The sequence below is a fragment of the Emys orbicularis genome, chromosome 24 (genome assembly GCF_028017835.1).
Source record: "Emys orbicularis isolate rEmyOrb1 chromosome 24, rEmyOrb1.hap1, whole genome shotgun sequence".
Taxonomy (NCBI): domain Eukaryota; kingdom Metazoa; phylum Chordata; order Testudines; family Emydidae; genus Emys; species Emys orbicularis.
In genome coordinates, this window is record NC_088706.1 from 14,780,148 (window position 1) to 14,803,905 (window position 23,758).

Here is a 23,758-nt window from a genome sequence, read left to right on the forward strand (position 1 = left end):
TCAGTTTTTAAATAAAAAATAAAATTACCCCCAACCTCCGAAATTCGTGTCAGGGGAGGGGGAGTGACTGCGCGTGCGTAGGGAGGGACTGGGGGGGGGCAATACTCAGGGCGCATGCGCGACGGGGGGCCTGCGTCAGGTGACCCGCAGAGGCTGCTGGGAGTTTACTGTCCCGCACCGAGCGCGAGCGGGAGGCTGGGCGCATCCTGCCTGCGGGAGTGGGGCGAGGTGAGGGTGGGGCTTGCGGTGGAGAAACCTGGTGCGGGGGGGGCAGTCTGAGCGGGAATTTAGGAAATCCCCCTTTAGAGACGCGTGACCAGCGTTCCTCCCTCTGCCCCGCGAGTGTGGTGTCTGGAGGCCTCTCCCCGGCCGGCGGCGCTTGTGGGGGATTGGGGACCGGGGCAGCCTCAGGGAGTTGTGGAGCGATCGGTGGGAAGCCACCCAGGGCTGCTTTCGAGGCACTTATCACTTTCCTCCAGGCTAGCAGTTCAGTCTGTATGTACGTCCCTTCCAGTTCAGTCTGTATGTACGTCCCTTCCTGTATGGGGCCTCACGTTCTGGTCGGCCAATTGTGCCCAAGGGGGACAGAAACACCCCCCCCCACACACACACACACACACTGTTCTTATGAAAATGCTGCCCAGCCCTTCTCTCAGTGGAACATGCCACTCTTCTGTGGCACTGTAAATGCACCCGACTTAGCCCTGCCTTTACAAGAGGCAGCTTGCTCTCCCTTGTGCAAAGAAAGTACATTTGCAGGCAGTGAATGTATTTCAGTCAGAGATTGAGCATTTTTCTTGCTACAGAGTGAAAATGGCCTCGAGACGAATTACGCGGGAGACTTTTGATGCTGTGGTGCAAGATAAAGTTAAAAGGTATCGGATGGACCGAAATGATGCTATAGAAGAGACAATCCATCATTTTAAAGGTAAGGCCCAAATCAATGCTCAGTTTGCCTCACCTGTGGATTATGGCAGTTGCTGTACAGATCATAATTTTTTTATATCTTTAAATTTTCTACTTTAAATTTTCATTAATATAGCTTTTCCCTGCGTTTTTTTTGTGTAAGGGCAAAGAGGCGTGGCCCACACATTTTATAGCAGGGGTTGGCAACCTTTTGGAAGTGGTGTGCCGAGTCTTCATTTATCACTCTGATTTAAAATGTATTACGCGTGTCAGTAATACATTTTAACGTTTTTAGAAGGTCTCTTTCTGTAAGTCTATAATATATAACTAAACTATTGTTGTATGTAAAGTAAATAAGGTTTTTAAAATGTTTAAGAAGCTTCATTTAAAATTAAATTAAAATGCAGAGCCCCCCGGACCGGTGGGCAGGACCTGGGCTGTGTGAGTGCCACTGATAATCAGCTCGCATGCTGCCTTCGGCACGCATGCCATAGGTTGCCTACCCCTGCTTTATAGTGATAGACTCAAGGAGCTCAGTCTGTTGACCTTAACAAAGGAAGATAAGGGGTGACTTGATTACAGTTTGAGTATCTACACAGGGAACAAATATTTAGTAATGTGGTCTTCAGCGTAACAGAGAGAGGTGTAACATGGTCTAATGGCTGGAAGTTGAAATGAGATCAATTTAGACTGGAAATGAATAAATTTTTAACAGTGAAAGTAATTAACTATTGGAACAACTTGCCAGCATCGTGGTGGATTCTCCATCATTGATATTTTTTTAAATTAAGATTGGATATTTTTCTAAAGATATGGTCTAGGAATTATTTTGGGGAATGTCTAGGCCCTGTGTTATACAGGAGGTCAGATTAGATGATCACAGTAGTCTCTTCTGTCCTTGAAATTTATGAATCTACGAATCAGATATTTTAAGTAATTATTTCTTGTGCAAAAACCCAGACTTTTTTAACATTTTTTGTTTTTCTATTACAAGGTGGAAAGTGCAAGAAGAGAGAGAGAAATAGTTCATAGAATTGGACTTGGGCTCTAATTCAAGGAGATGTGTAGGAGTGCTGGTTGCTCAGATTTCTAAATGTGCTTGACCTCTCAGTACATTAACGCATTTTATGTTGTACTCATTTCTTCTTTTAAACTATTTCTTGCAGCTCATTCAAGATCAGTTTCAAGACCCAGGTATGAAGACAGTTTTCATGATGATGGAAGATATTCACATGATGGTCCCCAACACCATCCGCATGACGACTGGAGAGGAGACACTCGAGAGGACTATCCAGGGCCTTCTTATAGATCTAGTAGCCCTCTCATGAGGAAAGATGATTACTACCATGACCACTATGGCCGCCCTGCCTCTCGGGACCGGGACTATGGCCGCCCTGCCTCTCGGGACCGGGACTATGGCCGCCCTGCCTCTCGGGACCGGGACTATGGCCGCCCTGCCTCTCGGGACCGGGACTATGGCCGCCCTGCCTCTCGGGACCGGGACTATGGCCGCCCTCACCCTCGGGAATCCTCCAGATTGCATGACACTGACTTTGGCTCTTCTGAGCTCTTGGGTGATTTTAGGTCACCAGGACTTGTGGAAGAGGAGTATGGGAACATAGAAAGTCAGGATTATGACCTGGAATATGGACTTCAATCTGAGAGTGAGTTCAGACCGCCAGGACGCAGAGGCAACATCAGTAGAGGAAGGATTCTGAGAGGAAAAAATATTACAAGAGGCCTGATTAAAAATAAAGTATTTAAAGGAGATATCAAAACTCCTCTAAAGAAATGGAACACTAAAAAAACACTACCGGTGACTAATCAAAAGTCAACTCTGCAACCTGATCAGATGCCAGAAACTACAGACCGACCTAACCAGAGGTCTGCAATTGCCCAGCGCCTTAATCAGAAGCTAATCCTACGACCTAATCAGAGGTCAACTGTGACAACCCAAAGGCCTGTCATCCGAGTTCGTAAGTCTGAGCATGTTCTCAGACATCTTAATTTTGATCTTGTGGACAAGTCTGACATATTCTCAACCTTTGGAATAGAAATAATAAAATGGGCTGGATTTCACACAATAAAAAATGATGCAGAATTTCAACAGCTGTTTGGGGCCCTCTTCGAGCTGGAGACAGAAACATGTGCAAAAATGCTTGCTTCATTCAAATGCTCACTAAAGCCAGAACACCGAGATTATTGTTTCTTTACCATCAAAAATTTACAACATGCTGCTTTGAAGACTCCCAAAGTAGACAATGAGTTCTTAAATATGTTGTTGGACAAGGGTGCCATGAAGACTAAGAACTGCTTCTTTGAAATAATAAAGCCTTTTGATAAGTACATGATGAGGCTCCAAGATCGTCTTCTAAAGAGTGTCACACCTCTGCTTATGGCCTGCAATGCCTATGAATTAAGCATCAAGACAAGTGGTTTCAGTAATTCTGGAGAAATGGCAGGTGCTTTTGAGACCACCATTTCTCTGTGTCGTAAGTCCTTGGCACTTTTGGGCCAAACCTTTGCATTAGCTTCTGCTTTCAGGCAAGAGAAAATACTTGAAGCTGTTGGTCTCCAGGAAATGGCTCCAGCACCAACGTCATTCCCAAATTTTGATGATTCAACATTATTTGGAAGAGAGTACATAGAGAACTTGAAAGCTTGGCTTGAGAAAAGTGGCTATCCAATTCAGATGAAGAAAATAGAACCTGAGTCCACAATACAGCTTAAAAAAACTGCTCCTGATACAAGACCTAAAATGAAGAGTAAGTAAAATGCCATAAAATATTTTTCTGATACATATTTATTAGATTTGTTTTCCCCATATAATCATGGAAGTTAGAGATGAAAAGGCCTATTAGACCATGTAGTCTCCAGTGCAAGACTATTCCCTATAATTCACTCATTGGTGTTTTGTCTAGTCTAGATTTAAATGTTCCAAATGGTGGGACTTCCAACACTTGCCTTGACTTACATATAACTTACATTTCACATTTTCATAGTAGTATTCAAATATAACTCGTCTTCACAACACCCTTTTGATGCATATAAGTACTTCTCATTTTGTGTAAGAGTTAATTTGCCCAGACTATGTAGGTGGTCAGCGACAGATCCACAATTAGATTTTGCAGGGTCGTGGCTCCAGCCCCATGCTCAGTCCCTTAATCCACACTGCTTCTCATAATGACACTGTTCCAGACCTAAGAGATCGATCCTTGAAGTTTTTCCTGATTTTTTTTTTTTTTTAAGCCTTAATTTTCCCTTTCTTAATTTCTACTTGCATCTTTTTTGCTAATATTTTAAAAGATAGGAAAATGTAACTGTAAAACCACAAATATTGAAAGGCAGACAAAGAGGTAAATATAGTAGCTGAAGCTACTTTTGACTTAAGTTTCAAGTTGGACTAGATTCCTCTAAATAAAATGAGACCTCACACCAATCCCTGCAGTATCCCAGTAGACGCTTCTCACCAATTTATTACATTGCTGTTTGTCATGGCCTTTTGTTTATGGTTATTCATAGAGCCCTGCCTGGATAAATCTGCATCTGATCCGCAATACGTAAAAATGGTTCATGGATATAAAGTGGATATCCGCAGATTTGCAGGGCTCTAGTTATTCAGCCAAATATTAGTTCATGAGACACTTCCTATCCAAGCGAACTTGAAATAATTTTGAGTGAGATTCTGAGATGTTTTCTATCAAATTATGTGCTAAAATTTGATTATGTTGCAAACAATAGCTTTTCTGTTAAGATAAAAAGTTATCTTATTAGTTCTGAAAGATTTGTTCTTTACAATACCAATTGCTGTTGATTTCATCATCATGGATGTGTTGTGAGACTTTCCTCAATATTTGCTCCGGTATTTGACTGGGAATTGAAACTAGACTTACAGCTAGTAATTGTCATGCTATAAAACTAGTATAATTAATATGATCCTGGCATGTATGTCCCAACCCGACATTCTTTAATTATTGCATGATCACTTCCCCCTTTTATTATGCTGATTACACCTAAAATGTCAGTCTACCGAGAATGGGCCTGTGTAGTGTGTTAACAATAGCTGGCTTACTCCTGGAATATTGCTATAAAAATGGTTAAAAAATAATAATAATTAATGGAGATATCCCATCTCCTAGAACTGGAAGGGACCTTGAAAGGTCATCGAGTCCAGCCCCCTGCCTTCACTAGCAGGACCAAGTACTGATTTTGCCCCAGATCCCCAAGTGGCCCCCTCAAGGATTGAACTCACAACCCTGGGTTTAGCAGGCCAATGCTCAAACCACTGAGCTATCCCTCCCCCCAAAAGGAGGGGGGACATCTTTACATCCTATTGACAAGAATAATACAATGACCATGCTTTTTTGTTGTTACAGTTCCACAGCGAGCTGATCGGAGAGTTGTAGAGACGATTGAAAAGCTAGTGAACAGTATTGTTACAGGTACTTTGTCAGCAAAAGAGAGAACTGCTCAAAAAAGCTGCCCTGAATATTGGTAGGTATTTTGGTGAAGTTAATTCCAAATATACAGTAGAACCTCAGAGTTATGAACACCTCGGGAATGGAGGTTGTTTGTAACTCTGAAATGTTCGTAATCCTGAACAAAACATTGTGGTGCTGCTTGCAAAAGTTTACCACTGAACATTGACTTAGTAAAGTTTCAAAGCTGTATTATGCAGAAGAAAAATGCTGCTTCCCCCTTTTTTTTATTAGTTTACATTTAACACAGTATTGTACTGTATTTGGTGGTTGTTTTTCTTTGTTCCTGCTGCTTCCTGATTGTGTACTTCCGGTTCCAAATGATGTGTGGTGTACCGGTCAGTTTGTAACTCTGAGGTTCTACTGTAGCATAATACTTCTTTGCCCTATTTAGTGTCTGATCCTGCTCCATTGAAGTCAGTGGCAACTTTGCTATTGATTTCAATGGACTTAAAATCAAGTCCATAGTGGATATTTCATCTGAATAGCTGAAAACACTTTATAAATGCTAATTAAGCTTTTTAACATACTTGGAAAGTAAGTGATATCTGCCCAGGAGTCCTAATTCATAATCACCTGCTTTGTCTAACAGACTAGACTCCTTTTGATCTGTCAATCCACATGCAGGAGGGCAAAAACAATTTGAGTAGAAAGCCATAAGACATTTAGGTATAATGAATGTATGTTTGTATTAATTATGTATTTAGTCCCATGCTCAATGTTTGAAAACAGAACTTGAGACACATAATTGCATAAGCATGGTATAGTCTTAATTTTTTTCAAGTAAATCTAATTTTGTTTTAACAGCAATTTGGGTGTGACATTTAAGTTGCAACTTGCATTAAACTGAGATTGAAAAGTTTTGTAATGCTCTATTAAAGTTTGTTAGTCCAGGTTAAAATCCTATTATATGAAGTTGATTTAATTTCAGTAATTTAACATGAATGTTATTTTTGAAGATGAAGAGGGCTGAGGCCCTGATTCAGCATTGACCTCTATGTGAGCAGATCCTTGTGCCCCCACATGTGTTCCCATGGCTCCAGACAGGCACAGGGATGTGCTTGCGGGGAGCTCGCTGCAGGGTTAGGGTCTAAATTACAGAAGGTTAGAAAAGATCTGAATTTAAATCCTGGTTTAGGTTTCATATGAGCAAAAATGAACTTGAATCACTCCAATCCAGTCAGTTTGTCCAGATCTTTAACAATGTCATTTTATTTTAAAGCGACACTGTCTAGTTGAAGGTTGTTTGAGAATTGGCTTCTGTAGTCACAAATTACAGCTAGAGAAAATTATTTTTCTATACTTTTCCAGTTTGTTCGCTTTGCAGTTTGGACAGCACTTCGGCGCTGATTCTAGAAGTTACTTAAAACATATGGTTAACTTTAAGCATGTGAATAGCCCTAATGTCAATGGGACTACTCATGCTTAAGTACTTTCCTAAATCCAGGAAGTATAGTTTGTGTATCGTTAATTAACTGTTGCTTCTGTACAGGCACTCAGTTTCTTTTCTTGCTGAAAAGACCTTTTATAAACATCGTGTGAAGTAGAAGAAAACTTTTTTTTTTAATCTGAGACATACTCTTTAAAGAGCATTCTTTCTTAAAATGGAATTATTTTAAATTAGTCAACTTTGAAAAAATTAATAAATCAATTTAGAATCATAGAATATCAGGGTTGGAAGGGTGATAGTGCCCCTTTGAATATGATCCCCACAGTATAGCTGTTTCATTACTGGCAACTTGAGCTCTATCTTAAAGCAATCTGTGATTTTGCAGCTTGACACAACTTATCTTTGCTTATTGCTTAGGAAATGGAACTACTGCTTATCGGAGGAAAACCCATACCTGCAGGTTGTTTTTACCAGGATAGGGCATCCTATATACTACCAACTACCATGATGTTCTTGAAATATCGAAGGTTGCTTTCAGTATATGTTTTCATTACACATGCTGCATGCATTTTTCTTTTCTAATGTAGGTTCTTGTCTGAGGAGGATAGTCTAGAATACAAATATTACAGACTGAAGTTATCAGAGATGCAAAGATTGACATCATCTACAAAGGAGGGAGGCAGAGAGGGGAAAACACCAGAAGAATCTGCAACAGAATCAGTGAGGGCAATGTTGTATGCGAGGAAAGTAGCAAGTATCAAGAAAAGGCTCTTTAAAAGAAAAAGACTTGGAATTTTTACACAACATGGAGTTAGAGGCAGGAAAGTGAGAAAATCAACTATAGGGACACAGACTGTGCTTTCAGCTGGTACGATGCTGAAACGTCAAGACAAGCTCACCCAAGGTTCGGTTCAGTCAAAATCTTCCATATCAGAAATCAGCATGTCTGAGAAGAACTCATCATTGGACACAGCTGGATCCTCACAGCATGCCACCAGTCCAGAAGTTTCTCTGTCACTGGAAGAAGTGGCAGACACTGAGGATTTATTGGCATCCACTGGACAGTCCCAATCACTGTTGTCTCAATTTCCTGATGGTAGGTGAAGGTCTGAAATCAGATCTTAATTATTAGCTCTAGTAGTATGAGCAAGGCATTAGTTCAGATGTCAGTAAAATACTTTACTTGGTATAATTATTTACCATGTCATAGTGTCTTGAGATTTCAGTTACTTTAGATCCCATTGTTCTAGGCACTATACAAACATACTGTTTTCTTACTTGCAGTGGATGCTAAAACAATGGAAACTGCTGAGAAGCTGGCCAAGTTTGTTGCTCAGGTTGGACCAGAAATTGAGCAGTTCAGCATAGATAATAGTGCAGATAACCCAGATCTTTGGTGAGTAACCTATATATCCATCTGTGTAAATAGTCTAATAAGAGAAATTACAACACCAAGCTTTTAATGTAGAATTACTGTTTGACATATAGATCTGTCTTTTGGCTATTGGTAGCATTAAATTACATAGATTTTTGTTTATCACTGTCTTTTGGTCCCTAAAGAAGATATAAATTGTAATGTTTAAATATTTTTAGGAATGTAGGATTTGGATTTGTTTTACCAAGTCAGATTATTTGTCCATCTTGTTTAACTCAGCGATTCTCAAACTGGGGTCCGTGAGTCATGTCCAGGGCCACCAGTCCCGCTGATCAACTCCTCCTCCTCCTCCCTCCTAGCACCTCCTGCACGCTGCTGAACAGCTGTTCCATGGCATGCAGGAGGTACTAAGGGGGAGGGGGAGAAGCGTGCACAGGGCGCGCTCAGGGGTGGAGGTGGGGAGTGGATTGGGGGCTGGGGCTGAGTGGGAGTTGAGCAGCCCCGGGGAAAACTAGAAGCTGTCTTGGAGGTCCACGAAACATTTTAAATCAAAATAGGGGTCCTCGGGTCGCTAAAGTTTGAGAGCTGCTGGTTTAACTTATTGACCACTAATGGAGACAATATCTGACGCTTGAGAGGAGGCCAAAATCTCTCCAGAATGCACAGTTGTCGTGATAGATGGGAGATGTAATTTTTTTTACATCCACAGCCAGTCATCCTGCACCCCAGAGCAATTCTTTGAGGGTGTCAACAAACATGGACAAGAGTGATCTAGTGGATAACAGTGTGCTTGGATTTTCAGAAAGCCTTTGACAAGGACCCTCATCAAAGGCTCTTAAGCAAAGTAGTCAGTCAACGGATAAGAGGGAAGTTCCTCTCACGGATCAGTAACTGGTTAAAGGGTAGGAAACAAAGGGTAGGAATAAATGGTCAGCTTTCCCAGTGGAGAAAGGTAAATAGTCGGGTCCCCCAAAGTTCTGTACTTGGGCTTATACTGTTCAACATATTCATAAATGTTCTGGAAAAGGGGGTAAATGGTGAGGTGGCATTGTTTGCGGATGATACAAAATTAATCAAGATAGTTAAGTCCAAAGCTCAGAGAGGTAGCCGTGTTAGTCTGGATCTGTAAAAAGCAACAAAGAATCCTGTGGCACCTTATAGACTAACAAATGTATTGGAGCATAAGCTTTCGTGGGTGAATACCCACTTCGTCAGACGCATGTAATGGAAATTTCCAGAGGCAGGTATAAATATGCAGGCAAGAATCAGTCTAGAGATAACTAGGTTAGTTCAATCAGGGAGGATGAGGCCCTCTTCTAGCAGTTGAGGTGTGAACACCAAGGGAGGAGAAACTGCTTTTGTAGTTGGCTAGCCATTCACAGTCTTTGTTTAATCCTGAGCTGATGGTGTCAAATTTGCAAATGAACTGAAGCTCAGCAGTTTCTCTTTGAAGTCTGGTCCTGAAGTTTTTTTGCTGTAGGATGGCTACCTTTAAATCTGCTATTGTGTGTACAGGGAGGTTGATGTGAACCTGTGGGTATTCACCCACGAAAGTTTATGCTCCAATACATTTGTTAGTCTATAAGGTGCCACGGGACTCTTTGTTGCTTTTTACAAGTCCAAAGCTGACTGTGAAGAGTTACCAAGGGATCTCACAAAACTGGGTGATTGGGCAACAAAATGGCAGATGAAATTCAATGTTGATAAATGCAAAGTAATGCACATTGGAAAACATTATCCCAACTATACATACAAAATGATTGGGTCTAAGTTAGCGATTAGCACTCAAAAAGTGATATTGGAGTAATTGTGGATAGTTGTCTGAAAACATTTGCTCAGTGTTCAGTGGCAGTCCAAAAAGCTAGCAGAATGGTAGGAACCATTAGGAAAGGGATTGATAATAAGATGATAAATATCATAATGCTGCCATATAAATCCCTGGCACGCCCACACTTTGAATACTGCTTGCAGCTCTGGTCAACCCATCTCAAAAAAGATATATTAGAATTGGAAAAGATACAAAGGAGGATAACAAAAATGATTAGGGTATGGAACAGCTTCCATAGGAGGAGAGATTAAAAAGAGTGGGGACTGTTCAGCTTGTAAAAGAGATGACCAGGGGGGATATGACAGAGGTCTATAAGATCATGAATGATGTGGAGAAAGTGAATAAGTATCCTTTACCCTTTCATGTAACACAAGACCGGGCGGGGGGGGGGAGGGTCACCCAATGAAATTAATAGGCAATAGTTTTAAAACAAACATAAGGTAGTACTTCTTCACACAATGCACAGTAAACCTGTGGAACTCATTACCGTGGGATGTTGTGATGGCCAAAAGTATAACAGGACTCCAAAAAAAAAAAAAAAAAGTTCATGGAGGTTAGGTCCATCAATGGCTATTAGCCAAGATGGTCAGAGATGCAGCGCCATGCTTTGGGTCCCTAAACCTCAGACTGCCAGAAGCTGGGACTAAACGACGGGATGGATTGCTTGATAAATTGCCTTGTTCTGTTCATTTCCTCCGAAGCATCTGGCACGGGAAGACAGGATACGGGGCTAGATGGACCATTGATCTGACCAATTATGGCCATTCTTATGTTCTGAACTCTTTTTAGGACTTTAAACACAATGGGTTAAATTTTCTGATGGTGTAAATTGGCACGGCTCTACTGCTTTCTGTGGGGCTGTGCCAGTTTGTGCCAAATCTTTTGTTGGTGTAATGCCATTTGTGTTTGTCTAATTGGACCAAGAGACATTTTTTTACATGTGGTTGGGAGTTCCTATAGTATTTCATAATAGTACAAAAGTACCAGTGTAATGACTACATCTAATCTTTTTTACTAAATCCATTTTTAATATCTAACTTTAGGGTAACTCATAGGAATTTTCTTTTAGTTGTTGAATTCAAATGCTTTTCAATGCAATTTGTTTCTGCAATGCTTCCAGGTTTCTGCAAGACCAAAACAGTTCTGCTTTCAAATTTTATCGAATGAAAGTCTATGAATTGTGCCCATCTATCAACTTTAGTGCTGTTTCAGAAATAGCTGCACCTGGGGAAAGTGATAAACCTGAAGAAAGAAATTTGGATAATTTAGAAGAGGAGGAGGAAGAAGAGGAGGAGGAGGACAATGAGGAGGAAGAAGAAGAAGCTGAACTTGAGAATATCTCCCAGACCTTGGAAGACGTGGAAATGGAGCATGCAGAGGAGGGGGAAGAAGAGGTCTCAGCAGGTGGTGCTGAGGAGATCGCATCCAAAGAGATGCTGTCCAAAACAGGAGAAGAAACTTCAACAGGTGAAATGCAGCCAAGCTCAGCTTCTGATAGTACTACACCAAATCTGTCAACACAGGTGCCAGCTTCTGCTCCTGGTACCCCTTTCCCTCGCAAAAGAATCAGCAGCAAATCTCTGAAAGTTGGCATGATTCCTGCATCTAAGAGGGTCTGCCTCATAGAGGAACCAAAAGGTAAGTATTATTTCAAGGATGTTTTCTGGCTCTCGGCAAGAGTCCTTGAATTCCTATATATTTGTAGTTCTTGGTTTAATAAAGTGAATTAAAAAAATATGCACTTCAGATGTCTGTTTACTAGTAGCCATTGGCACATCCCAGTGAACAGGTGGACAATCATTGCATTCTGGTGCAATAGTAAAACTTGCTTCTAACTTGTGTGTGTTGTAAGGTTGACTCAACAATGCTTGTATTCAGTGAGCATATGTAGCTATTGCATACCCACACACCTCTCTGCTGTTGATTAAACAAAGTGATAAAAAGGTGGGTTGGGAGGGATTTCCATCACTTGTTTCTAGTTTTGAGCAATGTCTCAAATCTGGCAATGAACGTATTTAGAATGTCAGATTAATACTTTCACATTGTAAAATGTTCATAACAGTTAATCAGGAAGTATTTTGGTTTGATATTTGTATCTCAAAAGTTAAGTGGAATTTGTCAAGTAGTTTGACGGTATGGCCATGTTATCTCTTTTGTGTTCTAAAAGAACAAATTCTAACAGTTGAGTGATACTTATGTTGAAAACTGACTACTGCACATGTTCACTAACTACTTTCATGAGTGTCTTACCACACATAAATAAAAATGGTCTATGAATAGATGACTCCATATGTGCTGTGGGAACGAGACACAATGAACTGATTTATGTGCCAGTCTTGACTTGGCTTTCCACCAAAACATTTTCAAAGTCAGTGGAGCTGAAACAGATACGAAGTCCTTGCAGAATTTGATCTTGGACTATTACTTTTTGGGGAGATTGTCAAATGTACAAAGAGCAGTTAGGTGCCTGATTCCCATTGGAGTTAATTGCCTAGCTCCCACTTGTGCCTTTGAAAATCTTTGTTTTTTGTGCACTCTAACCTTAATGTCCTTGGTGGTAGTAGTAGTATTAGATTAAGGCATTAAATGGGAGTCATGCATATGAAGATGTATTTTGCTAGTTCCATATTAAAATTGGTCATCTTTGTGATTGACTTTTGTCTTTGCTTTAATTCCCAGTTCATGAACCTGTCAGAATTGCTTATGACAGACCCCGAGGCCGCCCAGTTACAAAGAAGAAGAAGGTGAGGAAACTCTATGTGTAATTTCACTCTATCTTGTGAAAACAGTTTGTAAATGTCTGCCATTGATTTCATGGCAATCTGAACCTTAGGCCTGGATCCTGCAAAGAACAGTGCACTGTTTGAGAGTAGCCAACTTCCCTCCACTCCCAGGGCAGACAGTGGAAGGTGACAAAGCTCAACACCCCCACAGGTTAGGGCCCTTCTTGAAGAATTAAATCATTTGTTAATCTGGTAGCTTTCTCTTACCTCTTAGAATAATTTTGTAAGGCTGATATAAATGTGTTCAAATGGAGTTTTTGTAATAGTGAGTGGGTTAATGTTTCAAATTTTTCATCCTGCTTTTGTTATCAGAAAACAACTATTAAAAAAGAAAATAGTGTGCTCTAATGCTTTCCTATTTTTGATAGTGTGATTAAACAAATCAATGACACAAAATAAAGGTAGTTTGTCAGGTACATTAGTGTAGTACTCTGTAAATTGGCTACACAAACAATTACTCTTCAGAAGACATTTTCCATCCAGATGAAGAAACCTGTCACTTAAGCATATACTTTTAAATCTGTTTCTGTACATTCAGGAACTTGGACACACTCAATTTGCAGAAGGTTTCTGGTGAAGAGATCAAACTGGTGGCTGCTTTCTGTACCAAAAACTCTCCCCCTACTTTCTCTCTCTGCAGAAACCAAAAGACTTAGACTTTTTACACAAGAAATTAACAGTTAAGAATGTGGGTTTCCAGATGCTTCAGAAGATGGGCTGGCAAGAAGGACGTGGTCTTGGTTCACAAGGAAAAGGAATCAAAGAGCCTGTGAAAGTGTATGTAATGGGAACAAACTGCAGAAATATTAGACATATTTGGAAAATGCTTCTAGTAGCAATTGTGGATCCCTGTCCTGATGGGATCGGTCCTGTGTCTTATTCCCACTCTTGGTCTGCTCCTTGGGCTGGTCAGAGTTGAGACTGGAGGCCTTGTGTCTCTACGAATCAGATTGGGTGGAAGTTGGTGTTCTAAGAGGAGGCTGTTTCCTGCCATCTGAATGGACATTGCTGAAGGCTGGGAGGAAATGCTTCCTGAGGCTCTCTATTTACACCACCTAAACTCTGGAGAGCACCCTGCTGTGTGTGGAAGCCTTGTAATAACATAGGGGTGCTCCGTTAGAAGGAAAACAAATAGATTTGACCTTGCAAGCTCTTTGCATGCAGAATTCCAATTGGTGCCTGGATATTGCCGTGATGTGTGCATTGTAATATATAAATAGACTTCATAGGAGTTCCACACACAGTACTTACGTGTTAAGGTAATACACCATCTCCACTGTAAACATAAGATTCTTTCCACTGCATCCTGCAAAGAGGTAAGTGCATCTCCTAGAAGGTAAGCATGCTTTTCTCTTGAAATGCATACATTATTATTTTACAGTCTTTTCTAAGTTTTAAGGATGTCTTCTCCAGTGTCCTCTTCCAGCCCAGATAGTAGGTTATAGTTCTTCCAAGCTGCAAATAGAAACACAGAACACAAAAAAAATTGTGATTTCACTCCACCAACTACATGGGAAAAACTCTAGCTGACTGAAGTACTTTGTTGGTTTACTGTTTATTTTCTTAGGGAAAATTTTTCCCATCTTTCTCCAACAGAATTAGTTAATTTAGTTGGGTGTCTTTTAGCCAAGTGTGTGTTTCTTTGTACTTCTGGGACACCCTGTGGTTAGGTGGCCTACCACCTTAGTCTCCCACCTCCTTCCTTCAGATGGGAATGCCCTATGGGAAAGCACCCCATCTGGTCTATAGCTTTCTACTCTCTGCCAAGATACTGGATCCTTAGCTTCCAGAACTCCTCATCCCAACACACTTGGAGAAGCCAAGAGCACATGCAGTTCCTTGGTTTCCCCAGCACGCAATTAATAGCTGAGTGTTAAAGCCTGTTTGGTCAATCCAGCTGCGAACCTACCAGGTTCTGAAGAAGGTTTAGATCTTCTCTAAAGGGAAGTGTTTTAGATATGAAAATATGCTGTTGGTTTTTGTTTTTTTTCCCCAACTAAAGTTAGCTGCTCTGTCACTTATGGAAAGGCACTTGCCCAGAACAGACAAGTGAGAACTGTTTGTGCATGTACTCCTTGTACACAGCTCTCAGGAAAATTGTGCTGCCGTTTTTGGTCTAATGTACAGAGGGAGTTGCAGCTATGTCTCTAGGTAACTCCAAAGCACTAGATTCTTTAATGGTCTCCAGTGCTCTTTCCTTTCTCTCTGGAGGCAAGTCTCAGGCCCAAATCTGAGATTATCTCAATGTGAGTGAGGCTGTCCTGGGCAATTCACCTTTTTGTGTATCACTGTAGTGACCTTAATTGCTGTCCAGTGCAGCTTTTCATTTATTCAAGGTGATCCATGACTCTCCCTTTGGAAATGCTGCAGGCTTTAGAAACCATCAGCCTTTCTGTGGACAAGTACTAGCTGAGATGTGGGTCATTTTATCTCACCAAAGAGAAATGGACAGAAGTAATGTGTGAAGGTTTAGAGGCAGTCCAATGTAATGTTAGCATAGCCTTTTATTGCTGTGTTACAGCAACAAGAACATTTGCCTCCAGGATTGATGCACACAGAGATGTCAGTCTTCTTGTATGTGGAGATGGAACAGAAGCTTGAGGCCTGCCTATGACAGGGAAAAGATAATGACTAGTCTTGGAAAGGTTCAGAATAACATCCCTTTTCTCCTCTTGGGTTTCTCTTCCTTCTTCCATAGCGGAGATAAGAGATGGGGAACATGATGCCTTCTGCTGGAGCCAGTAGTTACAGAAAGTTCAGTTATGGGAAGCCCCTGCTGGTCTTGCGTTCCTCTTTCTGTTTCAGAGAAGTGATTTGTGTCAGCTGTGGATTTGGCCAGTCCTGAGATTGAATTGAGGGAAGGAAAATGTGAAGGCAGAAGAGCTTTAGATGATCACTCTTATAACCAGTCTAATCTCTACCTTCTCTGATTAGTCACTTGTACTCTTGCCCTGAAAGTTATCCCAGAAGGGGGACTCTACAATACTTATCATATCTACAATAAAGTCTTCCTGGTTCACAAATCCATTATTACCTAAGCACCAATGGTTGGCGCTGTACAAGGCAGAAAATGAAGACAGTCCCTGCCCTGAAGTGCTGACAACCTAAAAGATGAAACAGAAGGAATGCATTGGGAGGTCCAGAGGAATGATTAAGCTATGACATGTTACAGACACATTTATTTGTTCCCTATTGTGGGCATCACAGAAATATCTTTGGGAAGATTTTTAAAGTGGTGACTTAGTGAACTAGGATGGGAATGGCATGTTTCTGTGGGGCATGTGGAAAAAGGCACATTTTGGACAGTGGCCTATCCCTGCCAGGAAGCCACAGAATTGTTGAATTGGTTTTATGCTCTTCCTACAGAGAGTTTTCTAACTTGATCTTGCAGCTCCCAAGGCAGATTCTAATACTGCAGGGATTGCAAGGAAAAAAACATCTTCCTAGGACTTGGTTGCAGGCACAGAAGTCCCTGCGGACTGCAAAGGCTCAATCTACTATTAAGAGTGCACAAATATTCCAGGGCTATATGACCATATACTTGGTTTATGTGGCCATGGCTATATAGTTACAGAAATTAGATAGTGAGGATGGTTTCTTTCTTGATGCCACCTGAGTTTCCACTTGTGGCACAGCAAGCCCAACTACAGCTCACCAGACCCTGTGTTTGTGTTCAGGGCTGATAACTTGCCCTTTAATTATTTTTTCTCCAACATAAAGGAAGGGGGCTTAGTTCCCAAGAGATCTGGTGGTTTCTGTGCCATTTTGGATTTTAGAAACAATGCTACTTTGGGGTGCCATCATTTTGAATAGGGACCATGTGTGTCGTGAATCAGGTGATCAATCCAGAGGAGTTTGTGAAATTGATCGAGAGAACTACCTATATTTCCATTTATTCAGCAATATCACATGACCTTGGCTTTTTTCTGTTTCTGTCTGTGGGGAGGAAAAGCTATACACAGTTGGCCTGGCATATTAAGGGACACAGAGAAACTGAATTAGATCCTTACTCTGTAACTGTCTCTCTTTGAAACTATTGTTATTTTACATCTCTGCTGCACTTTGTCAAATAATGTATTTGAATCAAATTGTGCTAACTATCCATTTTACTCCCTAGGGGTACTACCTCTGCAGGGGAGGGCTTGGGTGCTGCAGGGGAAGAAAATAAAGAAGATACATTTGATGTTTTCCGTCAAAGAATGATACAAATGTACAGGCAGAAAAGAGCAAGTAAATAGGTATGTGCAATGGACAAGTCTGGTTTATGAATTCCTGCAAATATTAAAATACTGCAGTTAAAAAGCCTTCCTTTGAACAGAAGTGTTACTGTGTTTCCACAAATGCACCTGGGTTTTTATTATTTCATGAAAATCCAGAACTACTTTGGACTGCTGAATTACCCAACATCTTACTTTCTAGGTTTGACGCAAGAGACTCATTTGCTAGAAAACATGGACATGCAAAAGCTGTTGTGTGAAAGGTTTTCGGCATGCTGCCAGTATGAAGAACAGTTTTTGTGCTGTGGCAGTGAACTTGAATACTATTGTACCAAAAACATTTTCCAAGATTAAAGTTAGCCTTGTACTTAGATGTGCAAGCTGACAACTTGGATGTCATCTTCTGAGAGCAAATCAGTTGTTTCTTCCTCAGATGTGCCTGTTTACCTTTCGCTTTGGCCAAGAATGCCTACTATGTGACAAGATGGTTTGCTCCAAACAATGTAAGCAACACAAAAAATATGAGCTGGAAAACCAGTCTGCCCCTTTCTCAGGCTGAGAAGATTTTCAAATTCAGATCTCTTTGAGAGACGGTTTTCCTCACTACCAGATGTTGCTTTATTTTACTAAGCTTTTTTTGAATGGCTGCATCTTTTGAACTGCTGCTATGATCTGGACAAAGCAGTTCTTGATATTTTTTTCCATTCATAGAACAGTTTAAGAACAAAACCTTCTAAAATAAGCATGCAGGCATGTAGGAATCCATGCCTACCTATGTAGGACTAACATAATGAATCCATATAAGAACACCCCAACTATACTGCCTAACAAAAATTTCAGCTGCTCAGATTTTCACGGTAACAAGCAAGCAGTACCAATTTCAAGTGTACTTGTTTTTACGTGACTTTACAGGTCTTGCTCAATAAAATCTTGTATAGTTTCTTTCCCTCAAAGAAATAAATCTGCAAACAAGGTGTAACTTGGATTCTGCAGAAGATTGGAACTATGTTTTAAAATAGTATTGGAAGTCAAATATAGACGATCATCTGGAAGCCGAACATCTGTTTTGTAAGTCAGAGCATCACTTTAGGGAGTCAGCATATTTCTAATCCTATTGAATATTGCTCTTCAGAAGTTCTTTGACTGCAGGACTCCAGGAAAATGAAACAAAACCTGAAGTTGTTAAAGAACTTTGTATTCCATTGTTCTCTCTTTATTTAAATCAAAGATGAGACTCCAGTAGTATACTCTGTGCTTCAGTAACAACAACAAAAAAGCATTCTTGGTGAAGCAGTTCTGAAGAAATGATGGAAGATTTAGCAGTAGTATTGAAGACAAATGTTCAAGGTCTAGTTGATCATTTATCTTTCACCAGGTTTGCATGTCAGTAAAGAATCCATGACTGGATTGCTCGAAGTGACAATTTAATAATATCAGTTGCACTTTTTCTCCATCGTTCCACTTCTAAAAATAGTTGAGCCTTCACTTTTTTTTAATGTGACAATGGCAGATTACTTCCTCTTGAAAGAGAATTTGTCTTGATCTGATGTATGTTTGGCTTACTAGGTGTGCAGGTTTGTTAATGATTTCATCTGGCACTATGCTGCTTGTAATGCAAACAGCTTACGGTACAGTCAATACAAGTACCTTACAGTAAAGCAGCAGTGTCTGGCATTCCTAAATGATGAATATGCAAGAAAACTTGATCTCTAGTTATCAACTCACCTGTGCCTATTGGGCAAAGGACAGTCATCTCCTCGTTCTAAAAATAAAAAACCTGCCAATTGAAATTGAAAGGGAGTATCTTAATTTTCATTCTTTAGCACCAAAACCTTTCCATTCCTGTAAAATCAATTTACTTAGTTTATGAAAGCAAGATTTCTCTTTGCTTTGTGTGTGTGTGTGTGAAAGCAATAAGCTACAATATCATGCCACAGTGTAATTTTCTGATCACTCAATTTCAGTAGCTTGAAAGCACATGACCGCTAAAAACAGCAAATAGAGAAATGATTGTCATGTTGGTACAGTTAAATTTTTCCATGAACGTCACGCTTCTCCACCTTTACATTACAAGAAGTTAGAGCATCCAGGACCTTAAATACAAATGTATGTTCTCAAAGCTTGCCTGATTCATCATACTTTATTCAAGATATTTGAATACTACAAAGATTTATCCCATAGGCTTTGCTTGGAAATGTTTAGAAGCATAAACCGCACAATCATGTTGGAGAAAGGCTGCCTTTAAGTTCAGCTGGTACAATATTTGGCAGTATTACACTTACCTGATAGGTTCCTATTTGGAGATGTTTTCCACTGCACTTTTTCCCTTTCCCATGATTAATTAGACATTGTGTTGAATGCAAAAACGGAGGGGTTTTTTTGTTTTTTTTTTAAAAGAGGAGTTCCACCATTCATGGTCTGTTGTAGAATGATGCTCTGGAACCAATAGTGTTGGCCCCAGAGTTATTTCTCATACCCACTAATATGGGTTTAACTTTCCTTTGTTTCATTGATGAAGCTGCCATTGTTGCTGTTTTACAATTATTTTATTTTATTTTTTTCCCACATGCTTCCAGTTCACCTCTTCTTTCACATTTACATTTTGGAAGAAAATCTCTTGACTACATGCTGTGCTATTTGCAGAAAAAGACACAAATCAATGTGTGGCTTCACACTATGTTGGGATGCATTTTCTCAGCCCCCTCAACCCTGATCACCATTCTGGGCTGTTCTGGTTTAAACAGATTGGGCACAGTACCATTTGGGGTACATTTGCTGAACACCTACTTATCCAGTCTGGAAAAATTCAGTATCCAGATTGGAAAATGGTACATTCCCTGCTGATTTCAACTCAATTTAGAGCAATTTCCTTGAGTATTATGCACTCTTGAAAATGAATGTGAACAGTAGTTCCTAAGGGAATCTTAATCTGCTGCCCTGGATAACTAGTATGGTCAATCTTTCTTGTGCCAAGCGTTAATTTTGGACAAGATATCAGCAGAGCAGCACTGGTGCTAAGATTCCAGTGTTGCTCTCAAGTGGGTTTCTGTGTACCACTTTTATCTTGTTTTACCAAGAGATGACCTTACTCTCCTTTGGCAAAAGGAATTCCCCTCCCCCCTTTATTTTAACCTGCTTTTGCAGGCAGCTCTGATTTGAAAATTTAAATACAGGTACATATGTGAAACATTGTGCAGATACATTGCCTTGTTTACTAGTTTCTTTTCTGTTATTTTAGTTTCCAGGCTCTCTTCCATGAAGACTACAAGCATCAGTGAACATTTTAACTAACTTCAGTGGTGTGTCTGCTGTCTTTTGGTTGTTTTTACTGTTGATGATCTTGTAGAGCAATTTGTTAGTTTTTGTTCTGTGCAAATTGGCAGTAGTGCTAAGCTAGTAATAAGTAGATGCTTATATTATTGGATAACTAAAGTTTCTTTTTAGTACAAGTAAAGATGTTAGCATTGTTAATCTTTTAAAATCTGCAATAAATGTAGAGGTAAACAGTTTCCTTCTGGTTTCAATGATGTTTTGCTTGTGAATGTGGGAAATATGCACCACTTCTTTGGTACTGATACATGAAATTGGGATTATATAGTGTTATATCGCTACAAAATCACCCATTTACAGGGTTGCTTTTGGGATTATTTCAGAGCTATTTGATTTTCCTAGGGTTCCAGTGCATTAAACAAGGGCACCATGGTGTTACCTCTGACTTGAATGCCAATTCCAGTTTGTACCAGCCAGAATGTGAGAGTTATGTTCTGGGCTCCTACATCCCAGGAGCCAAACCTTATCTCTGTGATTATCGCTGGAGCATTGAGCTGTTTCAAACAACAAGCAAAAATAGCTTTATATATATAAAAAAATAACTAAAATCTGACCATTTGGGGGGCAGGGTGGAGCCACAGCAAAGTGAAACATTTCATCAGTAATAGTTGCTGTACAAGAGTCATTGGAGAAGTAAAGCCTATTCAGTGTTTGGTAATTTGGGAAAGAGATACAAACCCCAGTATAAGAGCTGTCCCTTGCTCCGGTACTGACAGTTCCTGGTAGCTGTACGGAGGTGGGGAGTACTAAGTGTAGGGTCAGGGGAGGGAGACTCCTCATTTGTTTGCTTGAAAGGTGCCCTAATGGAGCAGAAGAATCTCCTGTGCAAATAATGCACTGTTATTTGAAACAGATGTGTGGGACTAATACAACTGTTCTTATTCTGTTGCTTGCATATCTTAAATGGTATGTAATACCAATAATATATTTTCTTCCTGTTTATAAAATTTACAAAAATCTACAGCATCATTAATATATAAATATTTAAAAATGAAGAAATATTAAGCTTCTTAAATACAGCACACTGTTTTTATTTGTATTGATGTTCTGTTCTGCTGTGGCTAAAGTTAGTTGTGGTTCATTTTGCCCAAAATAAGTCTGGCCCTCTTCTAAATATAACAAATTTTGATGCATAAAAATACATTCTTAGATAGTTTTTCATCTTCTATCTTGCATGCATGAAGATTCTGTACTATCCTCCTCATTCACCGTATTTCATGGCTGTGGCTGGTGAGTCACAGCCAGATTGCAGGGTTGAACAGTAATCAGTTTAAATGAGAATACATTTAAGGACAACATAATGTGATTACTTTTGAAATAAATAGCTTTTGTGAACCTTGTTTGGATAAATTGCTAAATGAGGGCAGGTGTGGAAAATGTTTGCATTAGCTCTGGGCAATAAAGTCATTGCTGTTTAAAAAGCATTGACATCTAGTGTGCTCTCTTTAGCTTTGTGCCAGAAGAATGTATTTAAAAGATTGCAGTTTTGCCCTTGAACTACTGCATGGGCAAAGCCTTAACTCTGAAGGGCTGGTAGCTAAGGGAAGCATTATCCAGCTACTATCTCATTGAGTATTAATAAAGAAAAATGATTTGCATGTATCTTTTTATTCTGTCACTTTGCCTACATGTCCTAGTTTAAAAAAGACCAGCTCAGGCAGAAGCTAATGGTGGAAACATCTTAGACAGTCGGAATCATCTAGCATTCCCCATTTGAAGGAATTGTAGGACCTGTTATTTCAGAAAATACAACCATTTTTCCATACATAGCATTAGGAACATAATCTATTTAAAAAATTTCCTGACTTTTATGGAGGCTACATAGTCAAATCACAGTACAATCAGTGGAAAATAAGAGCCACCTGCTATGGTGTTATTTTAAGTCTGATCAATAGCTAGGTTATTTACATATTATCTTTTTCCTCTGTGCTGGTAATGCATGGTCAACTCTGACGTGCAACACCCCCCACTCAACACACATACCCCCATATATCAAATACAGATTGCAGCTGTATTCTGTCCTATTCTGTAACACATTAGGTCTGGCTGACTAGGAGTATCTAAATGCATAACCTATGCACAAACCATTTATATGTATTGCTGTAATCTAAAAAAATGTGAAGGGTGTAAATATAAAGGAAGAGAAACTATTTCAGGTGTATAACCTGAGATGGGATAAAGCTGAAAAGGAAATGTGCTAAATACTAGGAAAAACTTTTTCCACTCTGTCTACTTTACTTTAATAATATCTTACAAGAAGTGAGTGGGAAAATACCATCTACTAAAGCACTTAACTGGAAGAGTCAAAACACTAGACAATATAGTACAGTGGAGAAAAAAATTCTACATTATTAAGTCAGTGGAGTGGATGACTAATAGGTCTCTTATCTGTAATTGATTTTCCTTGGGTTCTAATACCGCAAATTTTTAGGGAAACTTTGGTAAATATAAATGCAATGGTGTCAGTTTCTCCTGAGGGACTCCTTAGTTACTCTATTGTTCTATTTCAAGTGGGAGAAAATGTACCCTTTTAGTTGACTAAACCTTTGAAGGTATTTGGATTTATCACTTGAAGAGGAGTGCTGTGTAGCTCAAAAGCTTGTCTCTCTCAGAAGTTGGTCCAAATACAAGATATTACCTCACCCACCTTGTCTCTCTCATGTCCTGGGGCCAGCATAGCTACAACCACACTGCAAACAGCTATTAAAGTAGGTTTTCTATCCATTGGCTCTTCTGAGATGAAGCTGGAGTGGATAAAAGTTTATTTCATCACGTGTATTTTAGTTGCTTTCCATGAGTACTAAAAAAGATTATACAAAACAAGTTGACGGTCTAAGTTGCTGTCCCATTTTGTTGTTTGTTTCTTGGTATAATTCCCCGGTGCTTTTCTAGTGTTCTTTCCTACAGAATGGGTACAGCAACCAGGCATGAGGGAGGAAAAAAGGGTATTTAAAGAATTATAAAAGAAATTCACACTCGCTCAAGCAAAGCTCCACTTAGTTAAATGTAGTATGTTACCTACCTCCCCTCCCTACAATGCTTCAGCACTGATCAGTTTGGTAGTGTCACCAATTTAAAAGTGCAGACTAAAAGCAAAAATTGTAGCTGAAACACTTCTGAAACGTGCAGGTGCCCTAAATGTGGCAGTTGCAGCCAGCAAGCCAAAAAAAAAAAAAGTGAATCTGAAATGTTAACCTCATTTATGATGCTCCTTGATGTTATTTTTGCAAATTAATATTTGAAAACACCTTCTTACCCTTTACCGCACCAACAGCGACCCCTCGGGGGCGGGGTTGTTCGGGTTTAAGGGCAATAGGAGGAGGCGGGGCTGCTGCGAGGCTCGGAGACTTTTAAGAGCCAGTCGGCCAACCCTTCAATCTGCTCCCCTGACACGTGCAGCGGGTGCCTCGATCTTGCTTTTGGCAGAGGCGAACGGAAATGACTTGCCCTT

General features: G+C 40.0%; 1 protein-coding gene across 1 annotated transcript; it reads left to right on the forward strand.

Annotated features, from left to right (window-relative positions):
- Positions 1–151: 151 nt before the first annotated feature.
- Positions 152–20,536, forward strand: SUGP2 (SURP and G-patch domain containing 2). The gene is made up of 11 exons (XM_065422067.1): positions 152–228; positions 807–928; positions 2,073–3,671; positions 5,283–5,400; positions 7,362–7,870; positions 8,059–8,170; positions 11,098–11,615; positions 12,657–12,721; positions 13,401–13,537; positions 16,878–16,998; positions 20,216–20,536. The coding sequence occupies exons 2-10, from the start codon at positions 814–816 to the stop codon at positions 16,996–16,998; spliced, it is 3,294 nt and encodes a 1,097-aa protein (XP_065278139.1). The 5' UTR covers positions 152–228; positions 807–813; the 3' UTR covers positions 20,216–20,536.
- The last annotated feature ends 3,222 nt before the right edge of the window (positions 20,537–23,758 follow it).

Coding starts and splice junctions, on each gene's coding strand:
- SUGP2 (XM_065422067.1), top strand. CDS start 814: ATGGCCTCGAGACGAATTACGCGGGAGACTTTTGATGCTGTGGTGCAA. Junction 929..2,072: donor GACAATCCATCATTTTAAAG/GTAAGGCCCAAA, acceptor TATTTCTTGCAG/CTCATTCAAGATCAGTTTCA. Junction 11,616..12,656: donor CCTCATAGAGGAACCAAAAG/GTAAGTATTATT, acceptor TTTAATTCCCAG/TTCATGAACCTGTCAGAATT.